At 49.3% G+C, this 19,538-nt stretch overlaps 1 protein-coding gene across 1 annotated transcript in view; it reads right to left on the bottom strand.

Annotated features, from left to right (window-relative positions):
• The window catches only part of LOC147724825 (ranBP-type and C3HC4-type zinc finger-containing protein 1-like), a 431,577-nt gene that overhangs the window by 107,348 nt on the left and 304,691 nt on the right, over positions 1–19,538 (bottom strand). The window contains exons 9-10 of the mRNA XM_086966324.1: positions 17,582–17,742; positions 5,746–5,857 (exon numbers count right to left, since the gene is read on the bottom strand). Of these exons, the coding sequence (XP_086822450.1) occupies positions 5,746–5,857; positions 17,582–17,742 (273 nt within the window). The remainder of the gene's footprint in view (positions 1–5,745; positions 5,858–17,581; positions 17,743–19,538) is intronic.

The following is a 19,538-nucleotide window of genomic DNA, read 5'->3' as shown; positions in this document are numbered from 1 at the left end:
TCCGTCGTCGGCGTCGTGAGCGCCGGGATGACGTCATCGGAGTATATAGACGGCGCCCATGCGCGCTGACGTCAGTTCTGATAACACAGCTTTTCCGCGCCAGATACGCAGAGCCATGATAGAACTAACACTGGTGCCATGAAACTAGGGCCCTGAAAGGGGATGACCTTAACCCTAAATATCGGTTCGCAGAACGGGGAGGATGGGAGGGCGGTAAGGAATCTATCACTAACTAATGTCTCTTACAGATATATCGTTACACAAGTAGTAACTTGTGCATCTGAAAGAGACACGTTAGTGATAGATTCCTTACCTTAGAATAGATACCCCAGCAATACCAACCCCGGTGGTGGGTCTGCGAACCAATATCACACCAGAAAGTCCTGGAGGACGGAACGGCCAAAGAAGCCATCCCTCCGGACTTGACTGTCCAGGCAGTAGTGTCTCGCGAACGTGTGCAGCGAGGCCCACGTGGCTGCCTGACAGATGTCCTGCAGGGGGACACCGCGGCCCAGGGCAGTTGTCGTTGCCGTGGCCCGAGTGGAGTGAGCCCGCAATCCAGCCGGGGGCTCCTTCCTCGCCATGGAGTAGCATGCTTGGATGCACAAGATGATCCACCTGGAGATGGTCCTCTTGTGTACAGCCTTTCCCTTCTTCGCGCCCACGTAACCAACGAAGAGTTGGTCATCCACCCGGAATTGGCGAGTGCGGTCTAGGTAGTAGGAGAGCGCACGTTTTGGATCCAGACGGTGGAGCCTCTCCTCCTCTTTCGAGGGATGCGGAGGCGGAAAGAAGGTGGGCAAGGTGATGGACTGCCCGATGTGGAAGGCCGTGACAACCTTGGGCAGAAAGGAAGGCCGTGTACGCAACACCACCTTATCAGGATGAACAGACAGAAAAGGTGGAGAAGAAGAAAGAGCCTGGAGCTCACTCACCCTCCTGGCAGAGGTGATGGCAACCAGGAAGGCCGTCTTCAGAGTAAGGAGACGAAGAGGGCAGTTATGAAGTGGCTCAAAGGGAGCACACATCAGATAGGTGAGAACAAGATTCAAGTCCCACTGGGGCATCACGAAGGGAACAGGAGGGAACATGTGCGTGATGCCCTTCAGAAATCTACTCACAATAGGGGACTTGAATAAGGAAGGCTGATCTGGTAGCCTCAAGAAGGCTGAAAGAGCAGAAAGGTACCCTTTAAGAGTGCCCAGAGCAGAGCCCTGCTGGGCAAGGGAAAGAAGAAAGAGCAGCACTTCCGAAATGGGTGCAGAGAGGGGATCCACAGCCTTTGCTGCGCACCATGCCACAAATCTATTCCACCGGCAGGCGTATACCGACTTCGTGGAGGGACGCCTGGCTGCCAGAATGATGTCACAGACTTCGGGAGGCAAGTCAAATGGCCTCAACTGCCGCCGCTCAATCTCCAAGCTTGTAAGTGGAGACTGGACAGGTTCGGGTGCAGGACCGTCCCCTGCTGCTGCGACAGAAGGTCCTCCCGAAGAGGCAGACGAATCGGGGGATCGACTGACATGCTGAGTAGCTCGGGATACCAGTATCTTCGTGCCCAGTCCGGAGCCACAAGGACGACCTGGGCCCGGTCGCGCCTGATCTTCTTCAGCACTCTGGGCAGAAGTGGTATAGGCGGAAAGGCGTACAACAGGCCGCAGCTCCACTCGCGACGAAAAGCGTCTCCGAGCGAGTGCCGCCTTGGAAACTCCAACGCGCAGAACTGCTGACATTGCGCGTTCTCTTCTGTGGCGAATAGATCTAACCAAGGCTCTCCCCACTGTCGAAAGAGACCTTGCGCCACGTCCGAGTTCAGACGCCATTCGTGATCCATCATGCACCGACGGCTGAGTTCGTCCGCCCTGGCATTCAGAGAGCCTGCCAGGTGTTGAACCACCAGGGTCACGCCCTGATGTTCCAGCCACTGCCAGAGGCACAGAGCCTCCTGGCAAAGGGTCCACGACCCCACACCGCCCTGTTTGTTGCAGTACCACATGGCGGTGGTGTTGTCGGTGAACACTTGCACCACGCTCCCCCTGACAGAGGGGAGGAATGCCTTCAGTGCAAGACGAATCGCCCGCAGCTCCAGAAGGTTGATGTGGAGCCGGGACTCCGCCGGAGACCAGAGGCCTCTGATCTCCGCCTCTCCCATGTGGCCTCCCCAGCCCTGGAGGGACGCGTCCGTCACAACTACGTGCTCCGGCTGGGGTAGAGAGAGGGGTCTGCCACTGACCCAGTCGCGGTCCGTGAGCCACCACTGCAGTTGCTTCGCAGTGCCCTCCGAGATCAGGACATGATCGGACAGGTTGCCCTGATGCTGGGCCCACTGAAACTTCAGGTCCCACTGCAGAGCCGGCATCCGCCACCTGGCGTGACGCACCAGAAGGATGCAGGAGGCCATCAGTCCCAGAAGCCGCAGCGTCAACCTGACCGAGACCCGGGATAACGGCCTGAAGACAGGAATCAGAGCCTGAATATCCCGAACCCGCTGCTCGGGTGGGTAAACCCGAAACTGCGCCGAGTCGAGAACCGCTCCGATGAAAAGGAGCTTCTGAGAGGGACACAGGTGTGAGTTCGGCACATTGATGGAAAACCCCAGCAAGTGCAGGAGGTCGGCCGTAGTCTGGAGGTGGGTGACGACTGTCTGGGGCGAGCCCGCCTTCAACAACCAGTCGTCGAGGTAGGGGAAGACTGACACCCCTTGCCTGCGCAGATGGGCTGCGACCACCGCCATCACCTTCGTGAACACCCGTGGGGCGCTGGTAAGGCCGAAGGGGAGCACGGTAAACTGAAAGTGCTCTAGGCCTACCGTGAACCGCAGGTAACGCCGGTGGGCCGGCAGGACGGGGATGTGGAAATAGGCGTCCTGCAAGTCCAACGCTACCATCCAGTCTCCTGGGTCCAGGGCAGCCAGGACCTGAGCCAAAGTGAGCATCTTGAACTTCTCCGTCCGGAGGAAGCCGTTGACGTTCCGCAGATCCAAGATAGGGCGTAGGCCCCCTTTGCCCTTCTTGGGTACCAGAAAGTAGTGGGAGTAACAGCCACGTCCTACTTCTGGCCCAGGAACGCGCTCGATGGCCCTCTTGGCCAAGAGGGCCGAAACTTCCTCTCGCAGAAGTTGCAAGTGATCCCCCGACACACGGTGGTATTGAGGTGGCATGGATGGAGGGGAAGACTCGAAGGGGAGGGAGAAACCCCTTCGGACAATTTGCAGCACCCACCTGTCCGAAGTGACTGTATGCCAGTGGGAGAGGTGATGGCGAACCCTGCCTCCCACAGGCGTCACATGGGCCTGACCTCGCCGCTGACCCCGACCACCGCCGCGGCGGTTCCCACGTCCGCCACCGCGCTGCTGGATATTTTGCGGCGTGTGGCTGGCGGTCCGTGGTGGGGGGCCCCTTCCGTGGCCACGAAAGGAGCGAAAGGCACCCGATTGCTGGCGTGGGGCCGTAAGGCCCAAGGAATTGGCCGTGGCCCTGGAGTCCTTGAAACGTTCCAGCGCATGGTCTGCCTTGTCGCCGAAGAGGCGACGGCCATCAAACGGCATGTCCAGGAGGGTGGCCTGGACATCGGCCGAGAAGTTGGCGGATCTCAACCAGGCGTGGCGTCGAACCGCCACCGTCGTTGCCATCACCCTGCCCAGTGAGTCCGTGGTATCCAGCCCACACCGGATAGAAAAACGTGCCGCATCTCGGCCGTCCGCAAGGGTTTGGCTGAGTTTAGCCCTGACCTCCTCAGGGCATTGTGGCAGCACCTCCGCAACCGTGTCCCACAGAGTGTGGGTGTAGCGGCCCAAGAGACAGTTGGTGTTCACTGACCGGAGCCCTAGGCTCACAGACGAGAAGACCTTCTTCCCGAACTGCTCATATCTCTTGGATTCCCTGTCGGGCGGGGCCGACGGGAATGCGGTCTGGGAGTTGGAGGCCTGGATGACCAGGCTCTCGGGGTGGGGTGGGTGGACAAAAAGCAAGGGTCGCCCGGTGCCGGGCGGTAGCGTCTGGCCACGTTCCTATCCACAGGGGGGCCTGTGGCGGGCTTGGACCAAGTGCCCAGAAGAACGTCACACAAGGCCTCGTTGAACGGCAGGAGGGGCTCCGCGGAGCCGGACTGCTGTTTGAGGACCTCAGTGAGGAGATTAGTCCTCACGGCCGCGACGGGGAGCTCAAGGTTTAGGGCCTTAGCTGCCTTCGTCAACACTACACTGTAAGCAGAACCCGCCTCCGAAGCCACAGTCGGGGGCGACGTAAATCCAGTGTCTGGCGAGGTGTCAATACCACTGGCCTCCCCAAGCTCATATGTCCAGTCCTGGTGAGACTGGCAATCACGTGCCAGAGGGTCCTCGGACCCCTCCCATTGCTCCTCGTCACCCGGCTCCTGGAGACCAGGATTAACAGCCAGGGCCTCCTCGTGGAGATAGAACTCTCCGAAGGCCGACGGAATCGGCGCCCAGCGGCGCCCCTCCGACACCTGAGTAGGACCGTAGGAAGCATTGGGGTCGGCAACCACTTCGGCTGCCGGGGACGACACCTGAAGGGACGTCGCCGGCGAGGTCGTAAGGTCGACCGCCGAGGTCCCGGATCCGGAGCCGGATCCAGCGAGGTCGCGCGGCGCCGGGACCGAAGTCGCCAGCGGCGCCGGGGCCGAAGCACCCGACGTCGTCGGGGCCGAAGCGCCCGACCCGGAAGGACCTCCAGACGGAGCCGATCGGCCCGAAGGCGCGACGGGAACCGACTGAGGAGGGAAGGCCCTCATGGCCATGAGGTACCTCTCGACCTCCTCCTGCGACGCGCCGTGCCCAGGGACCCGAAGGTGTGGGGCAGGCGGCGACGCTTGCAACTCCCGCGGAGCCGCGTGGGCGGTGTCGCCCGAATCCCCGGTCGCATCGTGCGAGCGACGGGGCGGGTCGGAGGATCGATGGTGTCGCTCCGACCTCTCATGCCTCTTACCTGAGGACTTGGAACCAGACGATCGGTGTCCACTCCCGGAACGTCGATGACTCCGACCTCGCGACCTGTCCCTCGACCTCCCGTGGGACCGGGACCGGGACCTGGAGCGGCGCGGGGCCGACTGCCTCAGCTCGAGACGCTTGCGGGACCGCTCCCGCCTAGCCTTCGACGTCAGGGCCCGGCAGTCGGAGCAGGTTCGATCGTCGTGGTCGAGGCCTAAGCACTTCAGGCACCGGCGATGGGGGTCCGTGACCGACATGAGTCGGCCGCACTTCGAGCAAGGCTTGAACCCGGGCATCCCTGGCACCGATAGTCGAGAATCGACTAACTAGAGGATCAAAAAGATCAAAAAAGTTTTCAGTCAAAAAGTGACTGGGGGTAGAGCTTCTTCCGGATCTGCGCTAGCTGGCGCGGAAAAAAGAAGAACTGACGTCAGCGCGCATGGGCGCCGTCTATATACGGCGCTCACGACGCCGACGACGGACGCGGAGCCGCAGACGACGCCTACCAGCGCGCAGGGGTATTGCTACGCAAAAATTTCCGGATCCAGTCTGACGCCTGGGGATATTCTAAGGTAAGGAATCTAAGGTAAGGAATCTATCACTAACGTGTCTCTTTCAGATAAAAGATGACCTCAACAATATGTCATGGTGATGCCACACACTAATGATCTCTGGCAAAGACCTAGCAAGTGGACTGATTTACTGCCAATGTGAATCCAGGCTCTCAGAGTCCATGCTGTCAGTGTCAGAACATGACACCTGCATTTTATATATTACTCACAAACTTCTTAACTTACAGCTCGGATCTCTCTTTCCTGTAGTTTAAGAGTGCACGCATAGGCTTCATTCCGGAAGGGACAGGAAACTTCAGGCTCCTCACAGAAATGTATCACTTGTCTGAGACATTCCCTGCAATAAAACAAACACAATTGCTTAGATAAGACAAAATAAATGAAGGTTTAAATAACTTTGTTAAGAGCAATTAAAAATGATGTCACACTACATTAAATCCTAACATCGCACAGCCCGTTTCAATATTACGGCTAAGACATTAACATCACACCTCCTATGTGAGGATCAACTTGAAGGAAGAGATGAAGATTTTTGATAAATTTGAGTGGGTGGGGATTGATAGAAGTCTGAGTGTATAATGGGAATGTTGTTGGGTCTAACTTTTTTGATAACATCAACAACTCTCAATGTTACAGCTAATAAATACAGAAGAAAACAAATAACTATTATGTTCAGTAGGAAATATAACAAGTGATAATCGGTGCAACACAAACATCTATAATGAATGGAGCAAATAATATCTGAATCAACTACTTGCTTGCTTCTTTGTTGTGTTGTCACAATTTCAACGTTCAATTTCAATCAGTTAAATAATTAAGCCCTTTTAATGTAATTCTTTTCAAGTAGTTTGGTAATGCAACCATTCACCGAATCTAATTTCATAGCAAGCACAACCATTCAAAAATAAATCAGTATTACAACAGGGAAGTTAATACTGTGATTCATCTACACATTGGCAATTGGGCAATTGGAAAGAAAAAGGTAGTAGGATTGGTGTAGAGGCTAATTGGCAGACCTGGGAACCAAAAGTCCTGGATCCCAACTCTAACTTTGACAATAGGCTAAAAATTGTGCGATTCTGTGTAAAATCACTTTTTATGTGTGCCTCCACAGATGGTCTAAAATGGACTGCACAGACAACTCTGCTGCATGTACAGCACCTCATGTTTGATGTGTTTTCCTGCAATAGAAAACGGTTCTGTGTATAGCGCTTCCCTTCTCACTGGATCTACGCACTACAATAAACTAAAGAAAAATAAGAGTTAAACAATGCATTTTTAATGATATATAATTTTGATTACTGTTGTAGGGGTGGGCGGAATTTGCATAATCGCGTTACGCAAATCTCCGCAAAGCGGTAAAAAATCTCAGCGAACACGCAGAAATTCCGCGGAATTGCTTGTTCACAATGCTTTTTTACTGTTCGCAATCGCTGTTTGCGTGCCTGGGGGGAAAATATCTTGCGAACACGCATTTTAAGAACGCGAACAAGCAAAACATTTCGCGAAGTCACGGAACGCAGAATTTTGGGCAATTTTGCGTTCTCTGCGGAACGCACAATTACCCAAATTCCGCGAGCGGAAAGGAATTTACCGCCCAGGCCTAGTCATGATTATTTACAATGTGGAAATAAAATGGGCATCGTGTGATATCTATGTTAATGGATAACCCAAATGTCTGGAAGAAAGATGAAAACAAAATATGCTTAATTTATAAATTAGGTGGGACTGAATCGATCCTGCATAAAATAATCTAATTTATGTTCGGAGGAATCAATCTTTTATCCAAAAAGGAGCCCATCGTCAAAGGTCATGTGCATCAGAGTGGCCCAGACATCTTGTGAAAAGCCAGCTGAGCGCATTAAGGCACTGCAACATAGTGTGTTGGCAATGCCCATGCACCAGAGTATGGAATCCGCGAATCCAACCTGTACTTCATGGTCTGCTTTGAAGCATTCAATTCATGACTGGCCAAATTCGAAGTTGCTCCTTCATGTCGTCCGGGAGGTTGTGCACGGCTAGTCTGACCAGTTCTCCCAAAGCATGGACACAGTGGTCTAGCAGACATGAGGAGTGTTTACTGTTTTACTTGACAAATAGTAAAACTGTTCCAAAAAACTCCCGAGCTATGGCAACCAGTTTCCTAGACTTTCTATCAATAGGGGCCATCGGAAAGGGGTCGGGGTTCAGTTTGGGAGACGACGATTGGACCACCAAACTCTCTGATGACTGGTGTGAGGACAGAATTTTGAGTCCCCCATAGCTGACATCTCGTATCTGAACATTTATCTATAAGTTGTTGGGCCTGAAAAGGGCTTTTCCCAGGTAGCCAAGACCGATTCCAGTAGTGCCTCATTGCATGGGAGCAAGGGCAATGCAACTGAAAGTTAAACTTTGGTTCTTCAGAGGCTAAAGCCGGTTCCGAAGTTTCGTCTGCTTCCCATAATATGTCAGTAGAGGAAAATAATACCTCTGTCAGAGCCTGAGAGGGATTAGGGATAAGCCCTTGTGGAAAGGTATCTAGACCACTGGCATTTTGTAAGTCCAGATAAAGGCCAGTAATGGAGTAAGCAGGAACTAGATTGTCAGCCTCAGAAGCATCATCTTGCATGTGCCCATAATCTTTATTAAGCATGGTTATGGAGTCAGAGCGGGGGCTGAATCGCTCCTCCACCAAGGAAAATGTTTAGGCTTTTGGAAGAAAGCATTGCTCAAGGCACATTATAACCTTCTCTTCTCACCACCCATATAACTTCAATAGACTTCTAGTGTGATCATCAGCACACCAGCGAGCATCATGGGGATAGGTGGAACCTAGAGGGCAACTACAGTCACCCACAAGTATCTGTTCAGCGCACTTCCATCAAGCATGTATTTAAAGTTATACGGGCTCTACGTCCTTGGGTTTAGAGAAAGGGCAACCACTTCATCATGCACCACCTAGGCCTGCTCTATGCACCTCTTCCCCACCCAGTTAAACTAGCATTTACAATGCAATGGTTTCGCCTTTGGAAAAGTTAGAGCTAATGGTATTGTAAATGACAAAATGTGTATTTATGTGTTGGTTTTGAAAACAGATAAATAAATGGCATTGTCATTTACATTGCCATTAGCTTAATCTCTCGCAAATGTGAGACCTATTGTATCCTACAGACGGACGAGCTCAGCAGACAGCAATTACTACCACACACACACACCCAGAGCCACACACACCCACCCAGAGCCACACACACCCACCCAAAACCACACACACCCACCCAGAGCCACACACACACTCAGAAAAGTGCTATGATATGACCAGCGCTGACCATGCACTAGCACTTTTTTAAAACAACTTTTAACCATGCTGCACATCATCTATGCTGGTCAATAACATTGCTAACAGACATCGGCAAAGTCAATAGCTCTTGCATGGACGAGACCAACTGGCTTTGCCAATGCTTGTTTTGCTGTTTTGCTTTTCTTAGCATTGTGCAGTGGTTAACCAGCAGCTTGAAAATCACCAGCTGAGAGCGAAATCCATGTCAGGGCCAGGGTAGGGCTGCGGACATCACAAGTTTTGCCTCAGTCTGAGAGCTCCTTCAGACTGTGGGGAAGCCTGTGACTCTCTCCCTTCACACATATTAGGTTTGCTTTAAGATGCAATTGGTGGGGTTGGCAGAGGGACCCCTGGGGTCAGGCTTGCAGTGCATACATCTAAGAAAGTTAATCTGCTTTCACCTACACAGGGCTGTGTGCCGCAGACTGGCTGACCTCTGAGTGAACCGACCGTCCATCCCTGGCAGACTCTAAAACAAAGGTGTCTGACCCCAATGAATGTCTCAGACTCCTCGCGGGCTTGGAGCCCGGTTTGCACACGTTCTCTGAGAAGTGACTAGAGACCACTGTGGCCTCCTGCCTCACCTCCTGAGAGAACGCATACGACCCGTGGGATACCTCAACAAGCTAGTGCTTTTTTTGCAATTTTATGTAGCGCGAACTCGACCCGAGGGTATAAAGCCCTTTACATGAGCACCAGGTCACATTCATTTTTCAGGTACAGGGAGATTAAGTGATTTGCTCAGAATCACAGGATGTTTGAGCATCCCTGCTCACACTCAAATCCGGTTCCCTATCGTCAAAGTCGGCCGCTCTGGCCGTTACGCCACACCATCTCTGTGACCCATGTACCTGACGCCCGCGTAACAGCCCGTGTCCCAGCTCTTCTGGCACTCCATGGAATACACGTGCATCTTTTCTGTCCATTTCTCTCCGGCCCCAGTCTCCATGCCTGGCTTTCTCTGTTTGCGTTTCCAACCCTCAGAGGAGGGGATAATGTGACGGAACTGGTGCGGCGGGGGGGCTCTGAAAGGAGCGCAGTCCTCTCACGGGCCGTGGTCCCGTGGCCCCCAGAGGGGGGCCTGGCTCCTCTCTACCCAAACACCGTCAGAAATTACAGGAATGCCCATATAAAGCCTGGCACGCGACATCCCTCGTGCACGGGGCAACACCCTGCAGCCCGACCACAAAGCTCAGCGGGTTGGTGATTTGCTGCAAAAATAAACGAAGCATTTACACCGTGCAGCTTTCCATCCTTGCGGGGTCACTCTTCTTCTCTTGTCTAAGTGCCACGGTAATAATGTTATTGAAAATAATTTTGGGGATATGTCTTCCCCTTCCTTGTATTCAATAATATTCCTGCGAGGAGGTTGGTAATATTTTATTGCCGACAGGCCGCACGGCTATTGCGCCCAACTCTTTAAAAAGTAACTGTGAGGGCGCTCTGCGGTGATCCTGGGTTTGCGGAAGGAGCATTATTAAACCTTCGCCTGATTGCGAGGGTCGGGTGTGTCTGGGGGTACGTAGGCGGGGGATGATGTGACTTTACATGTATCTGATGCAGCTATGATCCCCACATAGACTCAATGCCAACAGAGAGCCTTTGCCAGGGTAGCGCCCTGGGCAGAAATAAACTTGGCGCCCTCGCTGCTGGTGAAGGAAATGAGGAGAGAGGGCAAGGCCAAGGGCGAGAGGGAGGGCGAGGACAGGGGAATGAATGGACGGGGGTGGGATGGGAGTGCGTGGGGGGTCGGGACAGAGCCGAGCATAGACAAGGAGGGGCAATAAAAGTGAGAGCAGTAGGGTAACGACCCCAAACAGAGGGAGGGTGTACTGTGAAGGCAGTAATGAGAGTGGGGGGGAGAGAGAATATTTTGTTGTTTAAAAGGAAGGCCAGAGCGAGGGTTATATCAACAATGGAACACCGTGGTGAGAAGTGATACCATGGGAGGGCAAGAGGGAGACAGGAAAGCTGCGTGCCTGGGTTAAGTCCGTGGCATTGCACAAAAATAAACCGAGTTGTCGACTGAAAGCACAGTGCGCCCTGTAGGGATTCGGGGAAATGTTTTTCGTGCTCTCCCCTTCCCATTGGCTGGAAGGTAAAATTCCAGCCAATGGGAAGAGGACAGATTGGGACTTATAAGGCCCAGAAACGCCCCCGAATCACGTCCTGATGGGGAAAGAGTAATTGACAACGATGTCTTTCAATGGCTAGCCTCCATTTATGGAGCTAGCCAATGGAAGAAGGGGCGGTTTCAAGTCCCCAATACTGAGATAACATTACGTTTCGCCTGGCCGAAGCAATGCGCTGCGCAGTGCTACGGCCAGGCGAAACCTAAAAACAATAGGCAGAGTCAGACCTACAAAGCCACTGAGAAGATGGTAAGGATGTAAATCTCCATATATTATGAAAAGCATGTCCAACACCAAAGGGCTGTAGGGTGGGTTGCTCAAAAACATGTATGGCAGAACAGGGATCACCCACTGCAACCCTTGGTTTATATGAACAAGTAATTTACCTTCAGCAATACTTGTTATGGTAGAGACTAACCGCAGATTGTTCACCTTTGAATATTTCCCAAGCATTATTTGATAAAGGAAAATCTTGAGCAGTACCTCTGCGCACTAGTAGGTGGTATCGATCGGATCCGTGTTGGTGTTGTCTGCTTCAGAAGTGACATTGCCGAACCCATATAAGTGCCACCCCAGCACATTGAAAAAAAGTTTCTTCCATTAATATTTCCATGCCAAAATGCAGAACAAACGTAAAACCCAATGTTTGACTAGTGTGTAATGTCTAATGAGATCTTGAGGGTGAAAACCCCAGTTCATGGAGCAGGGAGGAGTTAAGGGTCAGTACGGAATCTGCAGTTGGATAGTCTCTACCAGAAAAAAGTGTTACTGAAGTTAAGTAACCTGTTCTTGTGATAGAGACTTCTATGTAGATTCCTCACCTTAGAACACATATACAAGCAATACCTCCACGGAGGTGGGTTTGTGAAATGTCTTGAACCAGTAAATCGAGGAGGACTGAACAGGCCAAATGCTTGTTTCAACAGACCAAACTGTCCAAGCAGTAGTGGTTCGCGAACGTGTGGAGTGACGTCCACGTAGCAGCTTGGCAGATGTCCAGGACAGGTACCCCTGCCTATGCAGTAGTTGCAACACAGATGCCAATACTGTATTCTTACTCTCGATGGTCTATTAGAACCCATATGAACAAAACATACTGGTCTGTTTCGTATAACATCACTAGTTTATTAATTTCTTTGTTCCACTAGTCCAAAGTTATTTTTTAGGTTTTTGCAAAAAAGTTTTTTTATGTGCATATACAGAACAGAACAAATAAATGCAATCTATAAAAGTAACAAAAAACTGTACATATTTACAACACATCCGCTCCAACCTTTCTGTCCCAGTCATTAGTGACGTTATACGAAACAGACCAGTATGTTTTGTTCATATGGGTTCTAATAGACCATAGAGAGTAAGAATACAGTATTGGCATCTGTGTTGTTTGATTCATATTTCTGGCTTAGCCTTGCTGTGGTAGGAGCCAAGACCCTGTTTTGTTAAACTCACTCTTTATAAAGTAGTTGCGGCCTTGGCCATGGTAAAAAGGGCCCTCAACCTTCAGGAGACTGCCTCTTAGCTTATACGTAGCAGATCTTAATACAAAATACCATCTATCGGTAGATGGTGTGCGCCTGCACAGTCTTACCATTTTTCACTCCGGTGAACCTGGTGCAGAGTTGATCGCTCAACCAATGGACTGTGGTGCGATCAATGTAGAAAGAGAAAGCTCTCTTCGGGTCCATGGGATGGAGTCTCTCCATCTCCTTGGAAGGATGAGATGGAGCAGAAAATGTAGGCAGAGTGATGCTCTGGCTGACCTGAAATGAACCTTCAGCAGAAAAGAGGAATGCATCCGAAGAACCAGTTTGTCAGGGAAACGCTGGTGTACGGAGGGTGAACTGACAGAGTTCAAAGCTTGCTGACCCTCCTTGCTGATGTAATGGGCACTAGAAAGACCATATTGATAATCAAGAGGCACATAGAACAGCTGTGTAGAGGCTCAAAAGGGGAGTACACAAGAAATGTGAGGACTAGATTGAGGTCCAATTGGAGCATCACAAAAGTGGTTCAAAACACAAGAGTTGTAAACCTTTCTGAAAAGAGTCACAACAGGTGACTTGAACAGGGATTGTTGATCCGACAACCAAAGGAAAGTTGAAACGGCCGTCAGATAACCCTTAACAGTGCCCAAGGCAAAGGGGTTGCGAGGCTAAAAATAAAACCAACAACAACAGCCCAGACAGCGGTGCAGAAAGAGGGTTCATATGGCGTGAGTGACACCAAGCCACTAACGTATCCCAAAGGCCAAGGTGAAATCACAGACCTCTGAAGAAAGATCAAAAACCCTCAAATTTCGTCGCTCAGTCTCATCGCATAAAGATGGAGTGCACAGGTTCGGGTGTAGGACTCTGCCATGTTCCTGTGACAGGAGACCCTCCAGAAGGCACAGCCTGACCAGAGGACTCATACTCAAGACTACAGGATAGCCTACACTCCATAGCCAATCTGGAACCTCTACGATGACTTGGGCCTGGTCTGTTTTGATCTGTTTGAGAACTCTGGGCAGGAGTGATATAACCAGAAAGGCGTACTAGAATTCTAAATTCAACTCAAGGGGAAATGAGTCTCCAAGCACGAGCTGCTTTGGAAACTACAATTAGCAGAAGTGCGGATATTGTGCATTCTCAGTGGTTGCGAAGAGATCGAGCTATGGTTCTCCCCATCCTTAGAAGGAATCTCATACCTCAGGTCAGCCAGAGTATGGAGTTGCCATTCATGATCTGAAAGACATCGACAGCCAAGTTTATCTGCTGAGGCATTCAATGAGTCAGCCAGGGGCTCTAAACCAGGAAGATGTTCTGACGCCCCAACCAAGTCTAGAGACACAGAGCCTTCGGCACAGGGTCCACGACCCCGCCTGCACTGCTTGTTGCAATAGCACAGGGTGGTGGTGTTGTCCTCGAAACCTGAACCAGCTTTCCTTTGATGGACAAGAGGAAGGCTTTCAATGCCCATCAGATTGCTCTCATTGTCAGAAGGTTGATGTGGAGCTGAAATTCCACTAGAGATCTCTGATATCCATCTCACCCAGGTGGCCGCTCCAACTCAGAAGTGACGCATCAGTCCTCACTGTCTGCTCTGGGTGGGGAAAAGAGAGGGATCTGCCATGGACCCAATTACAGTCTGTTAGCAACCACTTGCAGATCTTTTGCAGTCTCCTTTGAAATACGGACGAGATCGGAGAGATTCCCCATGTGCTGCACCAACTGAGACATCACATCCCACTGCAGAGCCTGCATATACCATCTGGCGTGCTTCACCAGCCGGATGCAGGAGGCTATCCGATACAGTAGTCTCAGAGTCCGTCTCACTGGATTCCAGGTTTGAGGCTGAACAATAGGGATCATAGCCCGAATATCTTGGACTCTCCGTTCCAGGGGATAGGAGAGGAACAGCACTGTATCCAGAATGGCTTTGATGAAAGGGAGCGTCTGAGAAGGTTTGCGATAGTCTGGAGGTGTGCGACGACTGCCTTGGGCGAGCTCATCTTCAGCAGCCAATAGTAGAGGTAGGGGAAGACTGAAACCCTACACCTTCAAAGATGAGCTGCAACCACCGCAATCACTTTCTAGAACACCCGAGGGGTACTAGTGTGGCCGAAGGGGAGCACTGTGAACTGGAAAGGCTCATTGCACAACGTGGATGTGAAAATAAGCATCCTGCAAGTCCAACGCTACCATCCAGCCTCTAGGGTCCAGGGCAAACGACCTGAGCAAAGGGGACCATACCCTTACTCCTCACGTCCCCCTTCAGGAAGGACGGGCTTGTTTAGGGATGGTAAGTCCATGAGTTGGTGGGACCTGGATGACCCCGGCATCGAACGGCACTGAGGTGGCACCAGCTTGGAATCTGGGAAAATGATGGGCTCATCACTGAGCAGTGCTGATGGAACTAGATGGAAAGGAGGTGGGATAGATGAAAGCACCACTGGCTGCATCAATCCAGATCCAGGAGGCATATCCAGAGGGCCCAGCTGGTGACAGGGGTGACCCGCCGGTAGTAACCCAGTGGGGGCACTTCCCGACTCCATAGGGCTCGAAGGCATGACAAAGGGAGTCTGTGGCCCAAAGATGACATGCATAGCATTACAGAACTCCTTCAACTGAACAGGAGTCGCCCTGGCCCCAGGTAACTCTGGGAAGCATGTTGCAGTGCAGGATGCTGGCTCTGCAGGTGTATGTAGGCAGCAGGGCCTCAAAGTACAAGGTCGGGAGAGGGAAGCAGAAGAATGCTTCAACTTCCTTTTCTGTTTTTTTTTCAACTACCAGACTTCAAAGAAGACATCTTGGAGCGAAAAGACAAACGCCCAAGGGAACAGATTCCAGAGAAGCCCAATATATCCCTAGGGAACAGTGTGGAGTCTTCATCCGTCATGACGCCAAGAGTTTCATTGACATCCCGCAGATTGCCTTGGGGTGCATTGACTTGGACTCGGAGAAGGCCTTGGGGTCGTGCCCCGACCCAGGCATGAAAGCCAAATCAAATAAGGATCCAACACCGACATTTGTCTATGGCAGTTTCCAGAGGGTTTGAAACCCATAGGTTGTGGCCGGGACATGTCCCTAAACACACTGGGAGCAAATGCTCCAACAAGCATCGAAAAACCTTTTTAAAAAGTGGTCAAGAAGTGGCTGCAGTAGCTTTTTGGATCATTTGAAATGTTTTACACATTTTACCAATGTCTGAGCAAAGGTTTTAGCTCATTAGAACCAGTACAATACTCAAATACATAAATATGCAACTGAAAGTTGACCAATGAACATTTGAGAAGGGCCTTCCACGTGCACCAACATGTGTCACCACGTTTTTAGTAACATTTGATCCATTTGCGCTAGAACCAATTATGTTTGTTAAAAGATGCAAATTATGCAGGAGATGATGGATTATGTGACCAATCCTCAATCGTGCAGAAAAAGAAATAGCATTGCATAATTCCAGTGCCCCTGCCCTGCCCAGACTGGTCTGGGCTTGCTTCTTTTCCTGTTCATAGAGTCTGGCAGATGAGGGTAGACCAACTGTTCCTTCCAGAGCGGCACCAAGGTTGATTTGCATTTTGTTTCTCCACTGTTGAGTGGCTTGGTTCTAGAAATAAACTATAAGTATACCTTTTTTTATACTTCGCTAATTGGTCTGGATTCTGTCTCTGAGTGTGTGACATCAGCCTTACCTGAGTGAATAAAATAAATGCTTAACACACCCTCTTAATAAGCCTAACTGCTCGACCACACTACCACAAACCGAGCTGTAAGTGAATATATAGTTTAGCCTCTGCTATACCTCTGGGATCCCCTGGACTTTGCATATACTGTACCAAAGTAAGGTATAGTGTGCACAAAGAGAGCTTCCTACAGTTATCTTAAATTACATATAGATTGTGGACACTATAGAGTCTTCATTAACTCTAAATATAATCTGTGAATGTGTGAGTTTGATTTGCTGAACTATCCATTTGCCCCTCCCACTTCAATTATTTTGTGACGAATCAGGTAGAAATTGTTTGAGAAGTTTTGTAATGAAAACAATAATAAATGTACATACCCCTTGTATAAAAGAGTGTAATTACCACTTGTAAATAAGCATTGACTGTCAAGTGTATATACAATATTTGGTTGCTCTTTCCACTTCAATAATTTCATGTGAAGTATTTGTTACAAAATGTGCAATTGTTACTGAGAAATATAATGAAAGGGATTATGAATTAATATAACTGTTGTATAAAAGAGTATAAGTACATCTTGTAAATTGTTATTGACTGTCAACTGCATATTCCAGTTGTTTTCAGGAATATAGTAAAATGTTATATGTTTGCTCTTATCTTTTATTTTGCAGTTTTGAAAAAGCGCCAGGTGTCACAAAACAGGCGTTTTATGATTTGACACATCGACTTTCAATAGATTATATATAACAATTTCGAATGTTATATCTTCTTTGCTACCAGATTGAGAAAAGTATATAATTAGTTATATGTTTTTTAAAAATTTCAAGTGATTTGTACATATTCTATTGTAACACTTAAAATTGTAATTCAACAATTTGGAACTAACTGTATTCAGGTTTGCTGTCCTGGGTGCCTCTTACACTTAGTATATCTCCTAAAAGGTTGTCTTTGGTGTCACCTCCTCACTATCTTGGGCAATTAAAACAAACAACATCTCAGGAAATTCAGACTTTTGAGGTGTAGTTTTAGCCAAGACCTTTTGATTTGACTGACATTGTGTGCATAATATAGTTACTTTGTGTAGCTTCACAGGCACATAGATGGGACTAGTGAATGTAGGCTCACAGATGGGACTGGTGAAGGTAGGCTTACAGATGGGACTGCTGAAGGTAGGCTCACAGATGGGACTGGTGAAGGTAGGCTCACAGATGGGACTGGTGAAGGTAGGCTCACAGATGGGACTGGTGAGGGTAAGCTCACAGATGGGACTGGTGAGGGTAAGCTCACAGATGGGACTGGAGAAGGTAAGCTCACAGATGGGACTGGTGAAGGTAGGCCCACAGATGGGACTGGTGAAGGTAGGCTCACAGGTGGGAGTGGTGAAGCTAAGCTCACATATGGGACTGGTGAAGGTAGGATCACAGATGGGACTAGTGAAGGTAGGCTCACCTGCAGAAGCTGTGAAGGCATTCACGCAGCAGCACCCCCGCTCCATGGGGCACCTTCATGTAACAGATCAGGCACTCAATCTCCTCCTGGTTCGGTACAAGGGCCTCCTCGTCCAGCTGCAGAAGATATAAGAAGTTCTGGAGTCTCTCCTCTTCCTGTGCCTGGAACACAAAAAACAACCATCAACATTTTGACGAGCACCAGGTAGTACATGCTTTTATTCAATGAGTATTTATTCATTAGTCTAGTTAAAGTGTATGAATCAGAACTGAATTTGCTATTTCACAATGCAAACACAAAAAAGTGACCAAAATAACTTTATTGCATTATAGTACCAATGAAACTTTTATAATTTTGCAGCTTATTATCATTGCAATACCGATGTTTGTAAGAGATGTGGCCACATAAAATTGACAATTGACCACACGCCCTGCAACGCCTTAACAATTCATGTGAATAAGCAACATCCCTAGGTCATACCACTGTAAGTCAATGTCCAAATTTAAGAGATGCCGCCATTTTGTGTACCCCTTACTGACACCGCCATTTTCTGGATCCATGATTGCGTACCTACTCAGTGGATTGTATTCCTTCACTATCTTGAGTTGTGTATGTTGTGCATGCCTCCGTTGGTCAGGGCATCATATGGCCCTCTCCAACTTCCACAAACGTTCATTTATTTTCAAAGTTTTATATAGCGCAAACAAGATCCTTACAGATATCAGAGCGCTTTACATAAAATGAAATGAGGACAAAAAGAATACTTAACAAGGCAATTTGTGCAAATAGCGAACAGTGCAAGGTAACAAAATGTGAATGGGTGGTCGGTTCAGACAATGTAATACAGGGAGAGATAAACAGTCAGTTCCACAGTATTTCACAGTTTATGCTCAAGTGAATTTAGCCAAGACGATCGTTTTGACCTCCTTTTTGAAGGATGCCGTGGATGAGTTAAGTCTTGTTTCTGGAGGGAGGGCATTCCAGATCCTGGGAGCCATCCCTGAGAAGGAGCGTTTGTATGTTTTTTTCTTGTGGAATCTTTGTGGTTTCAGAAGGAGAGTTTCTGCGCTTCTTGTGACTCTTGAGCCTCCTGAAATTGTCAATTTCTAAGCAATGTAACTGGGCAAATTGTGGTGTAAGGCCTTATGAGTAATGCACGCGATTTTCAGGTGTACTCTGGCTTCCTAAGAGATTTTAAGTCAGGAGAGATGTGAGAGCGTTTTTTTGATCTAGTGATGAGTCTCGCTGCAGGATTGATAGAAGCTCTTAATGGTGCGGTTGTTGATAGGCGGAGGCCGCAGAGGACAGCACTTCCATAATCAATCCGAGGGATAACTAGTGCTTGGACTGCAGTCCTAAAGTCGTTGGCTGGGAGGAAGGGTTTCAGCTTCCGCAAGGTATTGATTTGGAAATTAGCTCCCTTCGTTGCATTGCTGATATGTTGTTGCATATTGAGATTGCAGTCGAGGGTTATACCTAAAGATTTTACTGAGTCTACAATGATAGGTTGAACGTTGAGTGCAGTGAGGTGTTTAAGCCAATCCTGAGCAATGGGGATTTTGGAGGGGGGTGCTATTAGGAGGAATTCTGTTTTTAGAGCATTTAGTTTGAGATGGTTCTCTGTCAGCCATGTCTGTGTGTCCTTAAGTGTTGAGTTGAGAAGTTTGATGTCTTCAGGGGATTGTAGTTTAAGGTAGAGTTGGGTATCGTCCGCATACATGTGAAATTGCACATTAGAGGTTTGAAGCAGTGTGGTGAATGGCTCCATGACTAGATTGAACAGGGTTTGGGATAAGGAGGATCCTAGCGGGACACCTATTTTAAGCGCTCTTTTGCGAGATCCAAAAGCTCAGTGGTTTTTACTAATAAGTCAAGTGTCACAAAATAGAGGTGTTTAAAGTTTATTTGTTGTAATTATCTCTGTTCTGTGTTCCACGTCATTGCAGATTTTAGGGAT

The sequence above is a fragment of the Lissotriton vulgaris genome, chromosome 4_1 (assembly GCF_964263255.1).
Source record: "Lissotriton vulgaris chromosome 4_1, aLisVul1.2, whole genome shotgun sequence".
Lineage (NCBI taxonomy): Eukaryota > Metazoa > Chordata > Amphibia > Caudata > Salamandridae > Lissotriton > Lissotriton vulgaris.
This window is presented reverse-complemented; position numbering and strand designations above follow the sequence as displayed.